The sequence below is a fragment of the Antechinus flavipes genome, chromosome 2 (assembly GCF_016432865.1).
Source record: "Antechinus flavipes isolate AdamAnt ecotype Samford, QLD, Australia chromosome 2, AdamAnt_v2, whole genome shotgun sequence".
Taxonomy (NCBI): domain Eukaryota; kingdom Metazoa; phylum Chordata; class Mammalia; order Dasyuromorphia; family Dasyuridae; genus Antechinus; species Antechinus flavipes.
The window spans coordinates 59,470,956-59,490,398 of record NC_067399.1 but is presented as its reverse complement, the minus strand read 5'-3'; the positions used below and the strand labels follow the sequence as shown (position 1 = coordinate 59,490,398).

The 19,443-nt window shown below is 39.7% G+C and overlaps 1 protein-coding gene across 1 annotated transcript in view; it reads left to right on the top strand.

The window, feature by feature from the left end:
• Positions 1 to 540: 540 nt before the first annotated feature.
• SLC7A6 (solute carrier family 7 member 6) overlaps positions 541 to 19,443 on the top strand; it is a 29,653-nt gene continuing 10,750 nt past the window's right edge. Inside the window, exons 1-2 of the mRNA XM_051974943.1 lie at positions 541 to 639; positions 8,560 to 9,116. Coding sequence (XP_051830903.1) covers positions 8,597 to 9,116 — 520 coding nt within the window. The 5' untranslated portion in view covers positions 541 to 639; positions 8,560 to 8,596. The remainder of the gene's footprint in view (positions 640 to 8,559; positions 9,117 to 19,443) is intronic.

Here is a 19,443-nt window from a genome sequence, read left to right as displayed (position 1 = left end):
AACATTGTGTCTTTTTCCCGGTAGGCGCGCACCCCCCCCCCCCAATTCCCGGGGGCGGCTGCAGCTGACCCGGTAACGCGGCATGTGGAGGCCCGCGCCCTCGAGGGTCTCTGGAGTGGGGCTGGGGTCGGGGTAGCCCGGGGGCGGGCGGCGATCGGAGCGGCTGGCCGGGGTAGGTCAGCCGCAGGGGAAGATCCCTGCTCTGCTGGAAGGACCGGGAGGTAGTTGCGCGCCGCCGCGAGATGCGCGTGGGGACTTCTTTTGTTAGGTTTTAAGCGTTCAGAAGGGCCGGGGAGCCCCAGGACAGTCCGAGCCCGGGGGGAAGGGGACATTCTGCGGACTCCCAGAGCGAGGCGTCCGCGGAGGAGTCAGGTTCCCCGCTAAGTCCAGGTGGGGGCTCCGAGAACAGCGGCGCAATACGCCTGGCGGCAGAGGGGGGGCAGACGACGCGCTCCCCCGCGCCCCGCCCCGCCCCCGCTCACCCCCTCCGAGGTCACGTGGCTACGCGGCGCGCGGTCGGGGGCGGGGGGGAGCCGGTGTGTGGGAGAGGAAGAAGGAGGGGCCGCGACAGCGTGAGGAGGGGAGCTGGTGGCCGCGGCCGCAGCCTGAGCATCCTGCTGCCGGCCGGGCCATGAGGAGGTAACGGGCCGGGGGCCGGGCTGGGGCTGAGGAGGCAGCGGGGACCTCAGGGGTCCCGGAGGAGACAAAGAGCCGGGCCCCGGGCCGGGACGACCCCGGGACCTGAGGGACCGGAGGTTCAGAGGAGCCGGGGGAAATCGGGGGACTGAGAAGTAGAGGGCCCGGGGGACTCTGGAGGATCTGGGGGTTCGAGGGGTTCGGGAGAAGAGGAGGGATTGAGGAGAACTGAAGGATCCGAGGGCTTCGGAAAATTTGAAGGCCCGGGGGTCAGGAAGAACCCATGGGAGTCGGGGGGCCGAAAAGAACTGGAAGGTCCGGGGGGCCGAAGAGAATCTGGCGGGGGCTGAAGGGAATCTGAGAGCTCGGGGGCTCAGAAAAAAGGGGACTGAGGATAACTGGAAGGTCCAGGGCGGCTAAGAAGATCTGCGGACCCAGGGGGCTCGGGAAAGGGGGACTGAGGGGAAAGAAGGCAAGGAGGGTCCAAGGGGTCACGAGAAGCCGGGAGGAGTGAGGGGCTGAGAACTGAAGGGTCCCGGGATAGCAGAAGGGAATTCGGGGTGTGTGAGGGAATCTGAGATGTTTGGGGGGCTTAGGAGAAGGGGGCTGGACGGACTGGGGAGCTGAGGGGGATTGGATGGGATGCCGAGGAAAAACCGCGGAGCTGAGAAGGAGCTATGGCTACTGAGGATCGCTTGGGGGTTAAGGAGAATTTGAGAGCACGGGAGTGAGGGGAAATCAGAGCGCACGGCTCCTCCTGCTGGGAGATGCCCCCTCTCTCCTGCCTGGCTCCCTCCACATGCGGCTCCTAGTTCCCACCGGAGCCGGGTCTGAGGCGCCGGCTCGCCTGGGTGGAGGTGTCCCCCTCCCTCTCCCTCTGCTCCCCCACCCCTCTTCCTCCCTTTCCCCCCGGGGGCTCTAGTCCCATTCCGATGGTCATTTGTTGCTCCCTTGGTTGAGGGTTCAGATCTCGGTGTCTCCCTTCCAGCAAAAGCTGAGAGTGAGGTGGCCACAGATTGAACTCTGGGCCAATTAGGAGCCCGGGATGTTTCTTTGGGACAAAGGGATACTGTTTAACTATGTTGCAACTGAGCCGGGTGACTGGGCCCAGAGGCAAAATGTTGAGTTTGCTTTCTATCCTGGGAGTTAATCGGTGTAGAAACAGCAAAACTTAGGAAGGCACCAGACCGTTGGCTTTGGAGAACTTCTGCATTTTTTATTGTCTTCTAACCCCACTCAGGAATTCTGCTTTCTTCCCATAAAATAGTGCCCGCTCCTTTTTGCTAAGTACAAGCAAGCCTAGTTATGGTGTCCCAAGCACCGTGTAAGAAAAGTATTTGGTATTTTTCCAGGGAATGGGTACAATATGTTTTAAAAGGGGGAAGGAGGAAGTGTGTGGTAAGGTAGAAGGGTCCTTAGAGATTATGTAGTCTCTTTCTCCCCTCTCTTATTTAGCAGACTACTTAAAAATGTAAACATAATATTGGTGGTTGAAGTCCTACATACCCCTTCAGTAGCAATGTGGGTATTGGAGTTGACGGATAGTGGAGAAATGTAGCCAGAATTTAAAGCAGCCTTGGCCAGAGAAGCATCTCACCAGAGATCTAGTAGTTGGGATTTTTTTTTTTTTTTTTTACTGCTATGCCTTTGGGAAGGGAAAAAAATAAGTTTTTTAGAATTGGTCTGAACTACTGGGACCATGACTGTTGTAATAATAGTAATACCTAATATTTTTAAAGCAGTTATCAAGATGCTTTTATGCCTATTATTTCACCTGATCTTTACAGGTTTTTTAGAGAGGCATTTGTATATCTATATTGATGATTTTTTTCAAAAAAATTTTTAAACACATTTCAGTTTCTCCAAAATGTAATAAACTCAAGTTAGTTTTCTTTTTTCCCACCTCTTTTCTTCTTATGGTCTTATGGGACAGATCTCTTATCTTTTGTATTCTTAATGATGTTCCTTCCCATTACACTTTTTTTTTTTTCCGAGGCAATTGGGGTTAAGTGACTAGCCCAGGGTCATACAGCTAGTAAATGCCACCTAGCTGCCTCCCCCTTATCATACTTATTAATTTTTATGGTTTATACCATGTTTGTGTAGATTTATGTTATGATCCTTACAAGGTACTAAAGACAGTAGAATTGATTGGATGTTACAAGGAGATGTTATGGGCCAGAACTTGAAACAAGGTACTAAATGGAATTGAAACAGTGGTTAAATCTAATTTAGCTTTGATTTAATCCTATAACAAATAATGGTTTCCTAGTGACATAATGATTGATGTATACTCAGTGTACAGAATATAAGCAAGAAGCTCTCAGGGCCAGACACAGAAGCCCACTAGAACCTCTCAGAGGAGGAGATAGATTCTTTCCAATTTCTTTCTGCTGGCTGGAGGCTTTGGATTTGGAAGAAGAGAGGCTGAAGCTGGCAGAAGCAAAAGACTAGCGACAAGAGCTCTTGGAACCAAAGAGAAAGGTCTCTAAGAAAACTAACCGGGCTATTTTGAAGGAGACAAAAAAGGATTTGGATTTTAACTCCTGGTTGCATTTGAGGTATTTATTGATCTGAACTGAAACAAAGGCTTCTTCCAGAAGCCCCCCAAGAAACCTGCTCCCAGAGATTTAAAGCCATCCCTTACATTAAAAAACTAAAATGAGAGAGAAAAAGCCCAGGTTAGTAAAACCAACTAATACATCAAAAAGTCCATCATTGTACAATTTAACATATGGTATCTTGCTCTATGTTTGGCCGTTGGCCAGTGCTTTTTTTGTTATATGTATGTTTCTGTTGGAACTGTTTGGCCCAGGGGTGTTAGTCAGGTATACCTGAAGGATTCAATAGTTGTCTAAAATGAGGCTAAAGTATAATTCAGAAAGGTGATGGAATGCCTTCAGATGGAGAAATAGTTAAATAGAAAATAATTGAATTATAATTTACTAGTTTAGAATTTGTTTTTTAGTTTTATTTGCATGTTTTTACTCAGAGTTTTCTCTTCCTTAGTCCAGAAAATACTAAGCTATACCTACTTCCCCTTTCTCTTTACCTCCCTTTGACTACTTTACTTTCTGGCTGTAACTCTGAGTCCAGGTTCCCCCACCCCCAGCTTTATTGTTGGATCATTACTTGAATGATTGCCTGTTTTCTTGACTTAATCTGGGGAGAAGCCATATAAGCAACTTCTTCAGATCCTGCTTCGCTCTTCCTCCTCTTTCCCATAGGTGTGGTGGTGTAGCTGGATTATGATTGCTGCCCTAAAGTACACATCAGCCATATCACCACAAGTATTCCTGCAAGATTGGGCTGTCTAAATTGTGAATTTCCCTTTCTATAGGGCTGGTTGCTTTTCTGAAAAAATGATGTAAATGTTTGTGTAAATGTACAGTTTCTGAATAGATAATCAGACATAGATTAGGGTATGGTATGATTAGGTATGGTAGAACCACTTAGATTAGTTTTTTCCCTTGTACTTTGTAGGCAAGAAATTCAAGTTGGATTGTAAATTGTGAGGGCAGCACCAGCCCTGGAGTTAAGAGATCCTGAGTTCAAATTTGGCCTCAAACTCTTGACATTTACTAGGTGTGAGACCCTTGGCAAGTCACTTAACCCACACTCATAGATTTCACATTAAAGAATGCTAGTAATCACTCTTTATGTTCTCATTTTCTTTTTGGCAACTTTCAAACAGCAGTCTTCTCACCCTAACATTTCAGAGACTTAATAGAATCTGGAGCCAATTACTTCTTGTTAATAAAAATAATTATTGTTGTTTTTTACCTGTAATTCCATTTGTATAAGGAAGGCTCTGCTTGAAATTCCCTCTATAGCTTATCTATAACTAGTAAAGAGTTGCCTGAGTTATAGAATAGTCAGGTGACTTTTGCTCCTGGATACATAGCCAGTACTTATGGTCAGAAGATTTTTGGTTTAAATCTCATTACTGCTTTTCTCTACCCTTGTGACCTTGAACAAGTAGTCTACAATCTCTGTGTTGTTTCCTCAACTTTAAAATTAGTTGTTGGACTAAATGATTTCTAAGGTTCTTTCTGGCTTTAGATCCTATGGGCTTATTCTGTATGACTTGGTTGACTCTCCTACATTAGTCTGATTGAGCCATCTGCTTCTTTTATTTTCCCCCAAATTTATTTAATTTGAAAAAACAGAATAAGCAAAAAGAAAAACAGAAAAGAAATACAAAACAAAATGAAACAAAAGAGAACATTATCATGTGTGCAGTAAAACATCAGAGAGAATTCAAAATATATGACAACAAATACCAATTTAAGAAATTCTCTCTATATATTAGTAGAAGAAATTATATTCATGAGTGCCCATCTTTTGTTTTTTGGTTCTCTTGCTGTGTACCTTATTTACTTTATTATTTTTTCCCCTTTCATCTCCCCTCTTATCCCCAAGCAAGCTATAGTTAAGAAAAGATATATGTAGATATATACATATAGACACTCACAAATACACACATATACCTCCATACACACTTTCCTGTCTCTGCTGACTCTTTCATTAAATTCTGCTCCATACTTGGTTTACTATTTTTCAGCCTCCCCCAATCCAGGCATCCCTCCCTTGTTTTCTCTTACTCTTTGCTTCCCCATATGTCTCTCTTTCCTCCTCATTTTTTTTAAAATAGATTTTGAAGGGTGTTATACCCTTCATGGAATATATGTAATGTTGCTATTGAACCCATTCCCTAATGTGAATAGGTTTTCAGAACTTTGAGCCCTCCTCCCCTCTCTAATGCTTCTATGTCTGTTCTTCCTCTATACCTCATTTGTATACCTAATTACTATTTTTATCTTTACTTTGCCAATCTTTCTTTTGAGCTTACCCTATTATTGATGTAAATCTTAAACACAGAGTATACTTTCCCATGTAAAAAAAGCTATAAACAATTTGTCCATGTTTAAACAGTACGGCCATATTGAGTTCATTAAACTTGCTCTTTGATATTGGCTGTTAGATGTTAAATTTTCTGTTAAATTCGAATTTGGTTCATAGAAATCCTGAAAATCTACAAGTTCATTGAATGTCCATTTTTTTCTGATTGAATATTAGTTAATTTTCCTGGGTATGATATTTTTGGCCACAGGCCTAGTTCTTTTGGTTATCTGTAGATATGATTCCAATATCTGTGGTCTGCTATTGTAGCTGCTGATAAGCTTTATACAATTCTAATTAGAGCTCCAATGTATTTGAATTGTTTTTTTCTTGTTTCTTGTAAAATTTTCTCTTTAATCTGGAGGTTTTGGAATTTGGTAATATTCCTATGTGTTTTCCACAAAGGATCTCTTTGAAGTAGTGACGGGTGAATTTTTTTTTTATTTCTATTTTCCCCTCATATTTTATTACTCCAGGACAATTTTCTAGGATTATTTTCTACATTATTGTGTCAGGGCAGTCCAATTATTCTTACATTTTTTTCTCTTCTGTTCTTCAGACCTGTTGTTTTTCTTAGGAGATGTTTCACATTCTGTTCTATTTTTTTCATTCTTTATAATCTGTTTAATTATTTCTTGATTTCTCATAGCTTCACTGGCTTCCCCTTGTGCAGTTCCAGTTTTTAAAGAATTATTTTCTTCTTTGAGACTCTATACCTCATTTTCTAATTGGTTAACTTTTTTTTTTCATGGATAGTTTTAATTTTTTTCTTTAGTTTTTCCTCAGTATCTCTCATTTGATTTTTGAATTCTTTTATAAATTCTCCCTGGGCAGGGAACCATTTCCCATTACTTTTTTTTTTTTTTTAAAGTATCCTCCTCTGAAGATGAATTCCTTCCTTGTTCCCATAATATGTTTCAATGGTGGGGTTCTTTCTTCTTTGCTGGTTCATTTTTTTTTTTTTTTAAATAAAAGGTATTAGTGTAAGCACTTCTAATCCTGGGATGGGGATTGATGGAGACGAATGGTGCGTCAAGTTTTTCTTCAGGTTTCCACTCTGACCAGGAACCCTAAAGCAAGAGACTCCACCCTCCTGCAGGTGCTCACAGCCAGTAGTGTCCCTACCCAGTTGCTTCTGTACTTGCCGGATGCTGACTCCTTCTCAGTAGCTGGGCCTGGCGTTCCCAATTAGCCGAGGTTCACTCTGTCTTCCAGGGCTCAAATCCCCTTTTGGCAAACTGGATGGGCTGTGAAAGTGTCTGTGGTTCCTGCCAAGGCTCCAACCACACTCAGCTAGCCCGTAGGGCTGGTGTTTCTGCGGAGCTAGCCCGGAGGTGTTTGCACATCAGGCAGGTTAATCTCCAGTCCAAGGTCTTTCTTCAGATCTTGTGGAGTTGTAACCTGAGGACCCTGAGCCATCTGCTTCTGACAAAGATTGACTAGGACTACTTTGACTGGGTATTTCTGCAAGTAAGAAGTACAGACATTAATTGATTTAGACTAGGAAAGGATTTTGATATTTTTGCTCTTCTTTTTAATTGTTTTCTTAATGAATAAATAAAAGAAATATTGTTTGTCACTATGTGACTTTTTTTTTTGCCTTTCACCTCATGCGAATCTTTTCTAATATTTGCTTTTTAAGACTATATAATTATCATTCTTTTTACTTGGAGTGGTATTAGGATCCAGGGTAAGGTCTCATATATAATAGTGACTGTTCTACACTCCAGGGATCCTGGTGCTAAGAAAGTAAAGGAAACAGTTAGACCAGAGCTAACCTTACTGTCAGGTTTTTTGGCTTCTTTATTGAGTTGAGTATGAGGGAAGCAATAGTGATGACAACTTTGACAGCTCATTTGGATTAGTAACTCCCTAAAGGCAGAGTTCCTGTCTTTTCTTTCTTTTTCATCCCTCATAGATTGAGCAGGTTGAGTACCATTTATAAATATTTTTGATTCACTATAATACATGTTCTATGTATGAAGAAGAACATAAGCTGCACACACATACATTTTCCATCATGTGTGAGAAGCAGAAGATGAAATGGTAATGTCCCAAAGCTGAGCAACTTCCCTTGGGAGTGAGGGGGAGAATAATGCTAACACAACTAGGATTGTTGCCTTTTTTTGAGGATATGTTCCTGGATGGTTGAAGAAGTCTATTTAATTGTCAACTTTCTTAAAAACTGGTTTCTCTTAAATTATTCCTGTTTTTAGTCATAGTTTTTGCTTTATGTTATCAGGTCTGTTTGGCTTGTAGCTCTAGGGACTATCAGTCAGCTCTGTCAGCTTTAAGACCTTTGCTCATCAACTCCCATGATGCAGGAGCTGATAAGATCCTAGGGAGTTTTATAGTAAGAGACCTCAAGTATCCTATATTCCTTACTTTCTGCAGGGTTAGTTTCCTCCCTCCTTCTCTCCCCTCCCCCCCCATAATAGTTTATTTTGTACTTCATCCTTGATGAGCTTTTTAGTACCTTTGGAGTTATCCTGTACCCTAAGTTTGTACCTTTGGATCTGGGAACTTGGTGTTGTTTTTATAAAAAAATAATCTTGATAATAGAACTCCAGTGTAATTGTTTTTCTTTGTAATGTTATGTATTTTAGGCTTTTAAAAACAATGTTCTGAGCAAGGGTCCAAAGCACCAGATTGCCAAAAGGGATCAGGGACACCAAAAAAGTTGGTATCATGCTTTAGAAGTGTTCTTGTCACTAACCTTACTCCTGAGCTCAAACCTGGGGTTTTCTATGTCAGAAACCTTGAGTTCATCTGGGACTTCTGTGTGAGTGTGTTCATCTCCCAGTGGCCTTGGCAGTGATCAGGGGAAGCTTGTGGCAAAGATTGGGGACTTAGAGCCTGGATGAGCTTTGTGTCTTACTTGTGTTTCCTTAAGTTAATGCTGAGCATGAATATGATTAGAATGGGGGGGGGGGGAGGTAGACTGGGGAAAGGGCCTGTGTATCTAGATCTAGAATAGCATCATTTACAGCAACAAACTCATTTGCATTGGTTTGGTTTCAGGTCCCAATACCTGAAGCTGTAGAGAATCTAGCACACCATGGAAGAAAGGGAAAATGTGAGTCGGATACCTGAATACCGCCCCATCCACCAGGAGGGCCATCTTGGTGCTGGAGACAGCAATGTGTCATCCGAGGAACCACAAGAAGCTCTTCAACTGAAAAAGGAGATCTCTTTGTTAAATGGGGTTAGCCTTGTCATAGGCAATATGATTGGATCTGGGATCTTTGTCTCTCCAAAGGGGGTCCTAGTCCACAGCGCCTCCTATGGGCTGTCTCTCGTGGTGTGGGCCATCGGGGGTATCTTCTCTGTGATTGGTGCCCTCTGTTATGCCGAGCTGGGAACCACTATCGCCAAGTCTGGAGCCAGCTACTCTTACATTCTGGAAGCCTTTGGGGGCTTCATCGCCTTTATCCGGCTGTGGACCTCCCTGTTAATCATTGAGCCCACCAGCCAGGCTGTCATTGCCATCACCTTTGCTAACTACATTATCCAGCCTGTGTTTCCCTCTTGCGAACCACCATATATAGCTTCTCGTCTGCTTGCTGCTGCTTGTATATGTAAGTATGGGGGCAAAATGTGTAGGGATAACTCCTTCTAATCATTAATATTTATGCTTTAAAAATGTCCTGTTTTCTCATTTGATTTTTATACCCAGTCCTATGATATAGGTAGATGTGTAGGCTATTGTGACTCTAGGTACGTGAGGTGTGTGTTTTAGGAGGGGGAAAGAAAAGTGTAGATTTGTCTAAGGTATACAGTGGTTTAAGAATTTTTATGTCTCCACTTCTTTCATCTTTGGCTCTCTAGGGAACTGTTTTTCCTGAGAGGGTTTCCTTTTTGAGGAGAACATTGGTCATTGCCCTTAGCATTCCTGTGTCTAGTCTTACTGAGACTTTTTGGATGGATGGGGGCAGGGGAGCTCTGCATATCTATGATGAGATCATAAGCTGATTGAGCCTGATAAATGTAATTGGAACTTAAACCCTTGTCTCTATACAAGGTTTGGTTTGTTTTCCAAAGGCTTGTATGGAGATAGTTTATGGATGGCCAAGGGCCTTCTCTGAATATTAGTTCTCTCCCTTTTCCCCAGTCTCTCATAAATAAATTTTCCTCTTTGTCTTTCTGGTTGTTTAAATAAATTTAGAATGAAATCTCTATGAAGGAGATTGCATTGTACCTTTGTCCCAGATTCCTCTTGGGCTATTACTATTTATTTGTGCTACAAGGCTGGGAGAACGGCAAAGATCTCTGTGGTAAAATTACCAAGGACAAGTCAGAAGATTGTTGAAAGTCCATTGAATCTTGAAGAATCAACTATTCTAATGAAGAAATGGCACTGATGCTCATTATTGCTACTGCCAGCATTGAATTATCATTAGTTCTTTCCTTATCTCTTGTCAGAAAGTTTAGCAGTATTTCTAGTTTGTTCATTATTAAAAAATAAGCTAAAAGTAATTTAACAAAAAGGTAATGTAATGCAATGGATACAGAGTTATGTTCAGAGCCACTGAGTCCCACCTCCGATGCTTGCTTACTTCACCCTTTATTCCTCTGGGCAATACTTGTAAGACCATAAGGTGTAGAAAAGGTGCTGCTGATGATATGTATTGGTTGATGGAATTTCCTCATCTAAGAATTCACAGGAATCACAGGTCTGCTCCTTATTCTTAAGTGGGAGAGAATTAATTTTAAGCAAGTGCACAATTCTTGTGGTTTTAGGCAGCTCATAAATGACAGGTAGCAAAACTCCTTTGAATCCCATGAGTCACAGGCCCATGGCTTTTTGAAGAGGTTGATTTATTGATTTACTTTTGAGTTGAGAAACTAGGTCTGTTAGAAAGGGGACTAGGTCCCCTTGTCACTTGGCATTGCTCATCTGATGTGTCCTTTCCCTCAATTTACTTAGCCAACTGCAGTATTTCCTTTTGTCTCAGAAATCCCATCTCAGGTTTGTGATTGTGTTAGAGAGAATTGTCTGCTAGGACTGAGACCAGGCAGTAAGACCACATCCAGATCATAGAGGAACAAATAATGGTTCAGCTCACTTTTTTCTTTTAAGGAAAAATTTTTTTCAATCAGTAAAAATGTCTTCCTTATCTTATCCTCCCCCTAGTTGAGAGAAGGAAAACCATGTCTAAATTGGCTTTGGCCATGTCCATTGGCTATGTCCACATTTCAAATTCTGTACTCTCTATATAGTGCTAAAGTTTTCTTTGGAATAAAATACTGACAGGAGGGGGGGAAATCAGAAAAATCAGTTTTCCTTGACCATATCTTTTAGTTAGAGCAGAATTACAATGCATATTTAAAAAGTTACTAAGGTTTTTTTTTTTTTTTCCTTTTTTAACATTCTGCACTCTTGAGCCCTTCCCTCTCTATCCAAGAAGATAACAGTTTTCATCTATTGATTCTTCTAGAATCATGGTTGATTATGATAAGAGTTCCTAAGTTTTCAAGATATTTGTTTTTTTTGCAATGTTATTGTCATTGAATAAATCATTCTCTTGATTCTGCTTATTTTACTCTTTATCAGTTTCTACAGGTTTTCTCAGGTTTCTCTGAAACCATTCCCTACATCAATTATTTTAGCACACTAATATTCCATCATATTTATATACCAAAATATGGTCAGCCATTTCCTGATTGATGAGTATTTTCCCTGTTTGTCACTGTCAAAAGAACTATAACTATTTCATATATCCTTAGAGTTTGATATACTTAGGAAAATCCCTTCCTTAATATAGTCTTCTTTTCCCCCATTCTCCCTCTTACTTTTCTCTCCTGTTTCTCTGTTGAATGAAATATGAAATGTATTTCTTTTCATGTGTGTGTGTGTGTGTGTGTGTGTGTATGTGTACATATATATATATGTGTATATATATGCGTATATATATATACATGTGTATATATATTTGTTTTTTACTTCCTTGTTCAGGTTTTGGCTACATTCTCACTCCTTCCTCCTTGTTTATATAAACTTCTGTTTATGCACCCTGATTATGTGAGATAATTTTCTCTAACTTCTCCCTTGCCTTCATCTGTTCCTTTTCCTCTCCTTTCCATTTTTCTTTTAAAATCATCTAGATATAAAAGAAACCACTCTCAGGTTTTCTGTCTAATTAGACTCCCTCTGTGACCCTTGATAATGATAGGTTTCAGAAGGGAAACCTGCGCAAGTGTACCAGTAAGTGTTTAACTGCCATTTCTCTGAAAGTCTGATATATTTTTAAGTCTTATCTACATTATTTTAGCATTGTTTTCTTAATTTCAGGCAATTTCTGAGATGTAAATAGGCTGAAAATGTAACAGCTGATTCTCTCAAGCCATTAAGGCTGGCTTTAGCACACACATGAACACATGTATCATCTCATAAGAATATAAACAATTTTAAACTTATTTAGTCCCTTATGATTGTTCATTCATGTTTATTTTTTTATATTTCTCTTAACTCTTTGTCTATACTTCAAAGTTTCTATGTAGCTCTGGTCTTTTAACTTGAATTCTTCCTTTCTGCTTGCAGTATTTTTTCTTTGATCCTGAAGGTCTGGATTTGGCTATGATGTTTCTGGGAGTTTTCGTTTGGGAGTTTCAGGAACTAACCAAGGGTATTTTTTGTTTCCATTTTCCCCTCTAGTTATAAGAAATCTGGGTAGCTTTTTAAAAGCATTTAAAATTTTTACAAAATCTTACTTTATCTTTCCTAGTAATTCTAGTTTGAACACCTGTGTTCACACTTTGAAGCTTTGGTAAAAGATGTTTTGGAATCATTCTCTTCTGGGTTTGTGTTTTGTGCATCCTTAATAGCATGGCTTTTTTTTTTTTTTTTTTTTTTGTTTTGTTTTGTTTTGTTTTGTTTTCCATTCTTCTAGCCTTCTTCCTAAATTCATTCTTTATGTCAGGACTGAGCTCTGTGTACTTTTGGAAGGAAGCTGTTTGGGCTTTTGTGGCTTTCTTGGAGTTTGAGTGTTTTGTTACAGCTCAATCTGGGGACATGCAAACTTTCAGTGTTTCCAAAATAGCCTAATTCAGGCTAGAATCTGAATGCTGCACTTCTGATCTCAGTTTTAGTTTCTGGCCTGGATTTGTATCTGAGCAACATACCTGTGAATTTGCCTCATTTGTAATTCAAACAAATTGCTACTGGTTTAGCCTCTAAAAGCCAATTGGAAATCTCTGCTGTTTCAGTGTGACAGAATTATAGACTTCCTTTTGATCTGAGATTCCCGACCTGACTATTCCTCTGTAAACTGTAGACAAAGTTGGTAACTGGAACTGACATCCTGCTTCAGGAGTGTGTGGAAGCCTGCTTGTATTGGTTTTAGAGATCTAGTGTTAAAATTTTTAGTGTGAGCATTTACAACTCAGAAATAGGTAAATGCCACAAATCAGAGAGCGATTTATTGTTTTATTGTTACTTAAAGTGATAGAGAAAATGTTAATGCAGATTACATATGTTTTTTTGGGAGGGGGGAGAGTTAGTTGTTGAACATTTACAAGCATATCCCTGTTCTGCCCCACTTCTGAGGTCAGAGCCACATAGCTAATTGTCATTTGCTTCTGAACTTGCATCTTGCTTATTCTGTATCTTAGGGTTCATGACCACTCCTTACCCATAAAAATCTACCCCTATATGCAGGTCCTTTCTTCTGTCTGATCGGAATCTATGACCTGGAGTCAACTAGTGGGTTTAATTTAAATTTTTTTCTCAATTACATGTAAGCAAAATTTTTAATTCTCCCTGAGGCAATTAGGATTAAGTGACTTGCCCAGGGTCACACAGTTGGGAAGTGTTAAGTGTCTGAGGTCACATTTGAACTCAGGTCCTCCCGACTGCACCACCTAGCTGTCTCTTAAATATTCTTTTTTTAAAAAATTTTGAGTTCCAAATTCCTGGCCTCCTTGAGAGGGTAAACAATTTCATGTAAATTTTTTACGTGCAGTCATGCATAATATTTCCATATTAGCCTCATTGCAAAAGAAAATACAAACCAAAAAACCCCCAGAATAATAAACTTTAAAAAGTATTTTTCAACTTGTAAACTGATGATGGATGTCATCAATTCTTTCTCTGGGGGCATATAGCATTTTTCTTCGTAAGTCCTTTGGAATTGTTTTAGATCATTGTATTGCTGATCATAGCTAAGTCATTCACAGTTGATCATCATATATATTATTGCTGTTACAGTGTACAGTATTCTTTTGGTTCTGCTCATTTCACTTTGCATCCGTTTATATAAGTTTTCCCAGGTTTTTCAGAAAGCATCCCTGTTCAGTTCTTATGACACTGTCACAGTCATATTCTACAACTTGTTTAGCTATTCTCCAATTTGCAGACACTCTCTCAATTTCCAGTTTTTTGCCACCCCAAAAATAGGTGGTCTAAGAATTTTTGTACATATAAGTCCTTTTCCTTTTTCCTTGATCTTTTTGGGATAGTTTATAGTTTTATGGATAGTTCATAATTTTATAGTCCTTTGGGCATAGTTCTATCAATTGGGAATAATAATCATAATTATTGTAATACCCCAAAAGATTATTGTGAGGAAAGTGCTTTGTAATAAAAATGTGTAGAAATATGAACATCATTTACAGAAAGTTTCTGTGAAGGATCTAGAAACTTTTAGTTATTACAGGGTAAGCTTGAATGTAAACTTGAATGACCTTAGTTAACAATTGAATAGAATTACGATGAGAGATTAACCTTTTTGGATAAACTTTGGGATAGACAAGGACCTCTTGATCTCCACAGTTGTATACTCTTTCAAAGACAGAACTGAATTCTGAATGCAGATGGAAGCATACTTTTGTTTGACTTTCCTTTTTTTCTTTCCAATATAGGTTAATATGGAAATAAGTTTTGCATGACTTTTCATGTGTATGATTGATATCATATTGCTTGCCTTCTCAGTGGGAAGAGGAGGGACTGGAAGGATGGAGAGAATTTGAAACTCAAAATATAAAAAAAAAATAAAAAATTTAAAAAGAAAAGAATGGCTCAAGGGACAGAGAAAATGGGAAATCGCAAAGGGAAATGGTGTTGTTTTCCCTATATTTATAAAATACTATTCCTGTGATATTTAGCTGATTATAGTTATAAGGTGTCTCAAAAAGAAGGTAATTCCTTTTCACCAATATACCCCTGAGGTCAAGACAGCAAGGATGATGACATGAAATCCCAGGAGAGGATTGAGGTCACAAAGGTGTCTGTCGTTCAGCATCGTATAGAAAGTAGGTACCAGGAAAATGATTGTCAAGGGGAAAAAAAGGGTTTCTTACTTTTACAATATTGTGGCTCTTTCTCTTAAATCTCTACCCATAGCATAGTTAACCTCTAACTAAACCCCCTCTGCAGTGGAACCCAGGTTCTAAATAGTCACTAAGCTCCCCCCCAATCAGAGCCAAATGGTGGAATGGCTGTCTGAGATGATCAAATAAAAGCTCTCCAGTTTGCTTACAGAAATTCCCAGACAAGAGTCTGTATCCCAGATGGGAAAATCTGGGTCTGTCTGAGGAGAGAATTAACGTATCTCTTGCACTTCTAAAACTTAATCTGTGATGCAGATTCAGCTTTATAAGGGAAACTACCTTGTTCTCTTCTCCTGCCCCCAATTCTTTGGAAATTGGTATTGGGAGTCGAGGGCTCATCCCTGACATCCAGGATTTTACTCACCATTTCTCTTAGCAGTAATCATCGCTGAGGTTCCCACTTCAGCCTGGGGGCATTAAGCTTCTCCAGACAGGGACATCCTCCCTGGTTCCTTCAGCAGTGTCTCTTAGGTGGCTTAAGGGTAAGAAGAGATTGCTTGGGCCCCAGGTTTAAGGAAAAAACCTGCCGAAATCAAGCTTCTGTTTTGTAGCTCTGTTCATTCCTTTTGGAGAGGTATTAGACTGTACTGAATTATTATCAGGACTGGGAGTCAGTCTTGCCTCAGTCACTTATATCTCTGAACCTCGGTTTCCTCCTCTGTCAAAATAGGGCCATCCCGAGCATCAAATGCAAACATTAAAATGCTATAAAAATGTCCATGATTTTTATTGTGGTCATTCTTTGTTCAATAAGTATTTTGAGAATACATTAGTCTGTAAGATGAAGATCCTATTTGAGAAGCCTGGCCAGACCCAGAAGAAGATGAATGTGGATTAAGTTAAGAGAAAACTGAGAAAAGAATATTGGAAGGTTTGAAAGAAGTACTTTGGCTTTGAGGTGGGACTGACTCTAATGGCCTCTGTGCTTTGGAACCTATTTGGAACTGAAGATTGTTATTTGGAGGGAAAATTTATTTAATATAGTTTTTATTGTAATATGACCAGATTTAGGGGCTATTTTTTGTCTTTTTTGTTGTATCCCCAGTACTTGGCCCAGGCTTAATACAATTATGTTCAAGAGATTGATGAGATAGGCCATTTTAAGCAATTGGTTTAGAGTCTCCTATGATTATAGATCCAGGAAAGCAGTAGCAGTAATCAAAGATTTGATACAAAGGGAGCTCTGGGCCTTTCTTAGGTGATTTGACATTGCTTTATTTGATCATAACTTTATATCATTTTGGTCTCCCTATGCTTTATCCCTCCTAAAACTATTCCTTGTCCTTTTTGTGACCTCTAATCCTTTTGCCTTTTCTCAGGCATTACCCTTACTCTGACTTGATTTTCCATACTTTCCATTCTGTAGTTCAATTCCACACTGCCATCCACTATCGAATGCCTTTTGTGCCTGCCCTGTTGTTGCTAAATTCTTGTTGAACCTCAATCCTGGATTACTACCACCATTTTCTTCTTTTGTATCCTTATGTTCTATTGGAAGGAGCTAAGGGAAATTGTAAATTTTAAGGGCTTAATAAATGCTTCTTCACTTTACTGCTGAACTGATAGGCTACACTATTAATTTGTTAACTGACTTCATAGACCCTTACACTGCAGCAAGACAAATCCTTCCTGCCTCCCAAAATGATCACTGTTCCTTTCCCTTTTAGTGATCCCGTTCTCTCATTCTCCTACACTCAGCGAAGATTCTGATTCATACTTTACAAAGAAACTTGAATCCATTCAGTGTGAGCTGATTCTTCTCTTCATCACAAAATCTCTTGCCATCAATCTCTACTATCTCTTTTTTTTGTCCAGTCTGATAATTAAGTGCCCCCTTCTTTAATCCTTCCTATCTTTTCTAGCAGAATGCCCCCTCAATTATCTTCCTTCCCGTCTTCCACGCAATTTCTTCCTATTTGCTGATTATTTCATTGTTGCCTGTAAACATGTGCAAGTCTTCTCATCCTTTTAAAAAAAACTTTTACTAGACCTCACCATTCCCTCAAACTATTGCCCTATGTTTTCCTACCCTCCTTTGTCAGAAATTCTCAGAAAACAGTCGGAAAAGCTGCCCTTGCCTAATGTTTCCATTTTCTCTTATTTCATTCTCTTTTGTCAGCTCTTTCCAGTTTGGCTTCTGTTCTCATCACTAACTGAAGCTGCTCTTTCTAATTACCAAACAGTTTTTAAGTTGCCAAATCTGATGGGCTTTTCTCGGTCTCATCCTTATTGATCTCCTTGCTTCATCAAACATTTCTCTTCTTCTAGATACTCTCTCTCCTCTGGGTTTTCCTGACAGTACTCTCCCATGGTTCTGACATTTGTATCATGAACCCTAGTTTATTATTATACCCTAAAACTCTGTCCTGGGCTTTTATATACACTCTTTCTTTTAACAGTCTCATCAGTTCCCATGGGTTTAATTATTATCTCTGAATGTGACCCTCAGATCTGTATATCCATCCCTAAATTTTATTCCTGAACTTCAGTCCCATATCACTGTGTCTAATGCACAGTTCAAATTAGATTTTCCATAAACACATCAGACTCATCATGTTCAAAACAAACTTGTTTTCGTTTTCCTCCAAACCCAAACTTTCTTCTTAACTTTCTTCTTTTTCATAAAGGTATGACCAGCCTTCTATTCTCCCTGGTTTATAACTTAAGGATTATCTTCTTTTTTTTTTTTTTTTTTTTGGTCCCAGGTTCTAAACATGTCCTTGTTATAGATTTTCTTTTTTTTTTAAATTAATTTTTAAATAACTTTTTATTGACAGAACCCATACCAGGGTAATTTTTTACAGCATTATCCTTTGCACTCACTTCTGTTCCGATTTTTCCCCTCCCTCCCTCCACCCCCTCCCCTGATGGCAAGCAGTCCTTTACATGTTAAATGGTTACAGTATATCCTAGATACAATATATGTGTGCAGAACCGAACAGTTCTCTTGTTGCACAGGGAGAATTGGATTCAGAAGGTATAAATAACCTGGGAAGAAAAACAAAAATGCAAGCAGTTTATATTCATTTCCCAGTGTTCTTTCTTTGGGTGTAGCTGCTTCTGTTTACTTTTTGCAACTATACTTTTTGCAATAGACTAATCCATTGACAGAGCTTCCTTTTCTACATCCACATCATCTCTCACCATTCAGACAGCTACCACTTAATCCAAGTCCTTATTCCTTTTTTTTTTTTTTTAATAATGGCCTCCATAATTGATCTTGTCTCAGCTCTCTCTCTACTCTTATCCACCCTTCCCACAGTTGCAAAAGCAAATTTCCTCAAATGAATGTCTGAACCTGTTTCTTCCCTCCTCAGTAAGCTCTAGTGACTCCCATCTCTAGTGACTCCTTAATGCTCATGGGGCCAAATATATAAACTTATGTGCTTGACTTTTCAAGCCTTTCGTAATGTGGCTCTAACTTACCTTTTCACATTAAGTATACATTGCTCCCCTTTCCGCACAACAGTTAACCAAACTGGTCTTCTTGAGATTTTCCCCACATCTCCTGTCTCCAGGTCTTTGTGATGATCATCTCCCATCCTCGGATTGCATGTGACCTCTTTACTTTTAGGTTCAGCTCAAACAGTACTTTTTGCTTGAGGCTTTTCGTGATTCTTCCTTCCACTTTTCCTACCCTTAATTCTTTCTCTCTGAACTACCTTGTTTTTAGTCTACAGATAGATACATACATATATTCATACATACACACAAACACACATACATGTCTATCCACCAGTAAGCCAAGATTGTTTCATTTTTGTTCTTGTATCCCTAGCTTAGTACAGCACCCTCAATAATCGATGCTTAATAAATGCTTGTTAATTGATTCAAGGTCTTACTAGAAAGGGGGGGAAACAGTAAATTGAAAGGATCAGAAATGTGGCAATCAGAAGATAGGGAGTAAGAAGATGGAGTTAGGTAATAGTTTCAGAGCTAGGAACAATTTTTGCTTACTTATAGTATATCAGAGTTGTGCTCTTCATCTATCCTTGGATTAAATCCCTATGCTCACTAATCTTAGTTCTAATAGATAGTCATAATTGCCAGCTGTCAAAAGTTTCTTGACCTTCTTTTGGACCCTTTCTCTTTTTTTCTATTGTCTTATCTCTTCCCCACCTCATTGTCTAATCATTTGCGAAAACTTTGTTTTTGTCTTGTTTTTAATGAAATTTGATGTATGACCAGAGGCTGCCTACTTCCTGGATTGTTTATGTCCATGAGCTGGTCTAGAGATCTTTCTTGCCATATGACTTGGAGGAAGGATTAGCTTTCTGACAGTATGGGCTTTTTATCACCTGCTGCTTGGGAAATTGGAGACTAATGTTTCAACTACAGTTGCTTTGATGGAAGAAAGGAATACTTCAGTTTTGTTCAATTCAAAAAGTATTGAACTTTCCTAGTGTCTAGCACTGTGTAAAAACTGTGACACACAGAAAGAACGATACCCTTTCTGAACTGCCCAAGAAGCAATATGAAGCAAAGGATAATTTGAGGCTAGAGAAAGGCTTAGGTAAAGAAGCAGTATTAATCTCCATCGTTCAGATGCTAAATGCAGTAAAACAAAGATGTTAATGT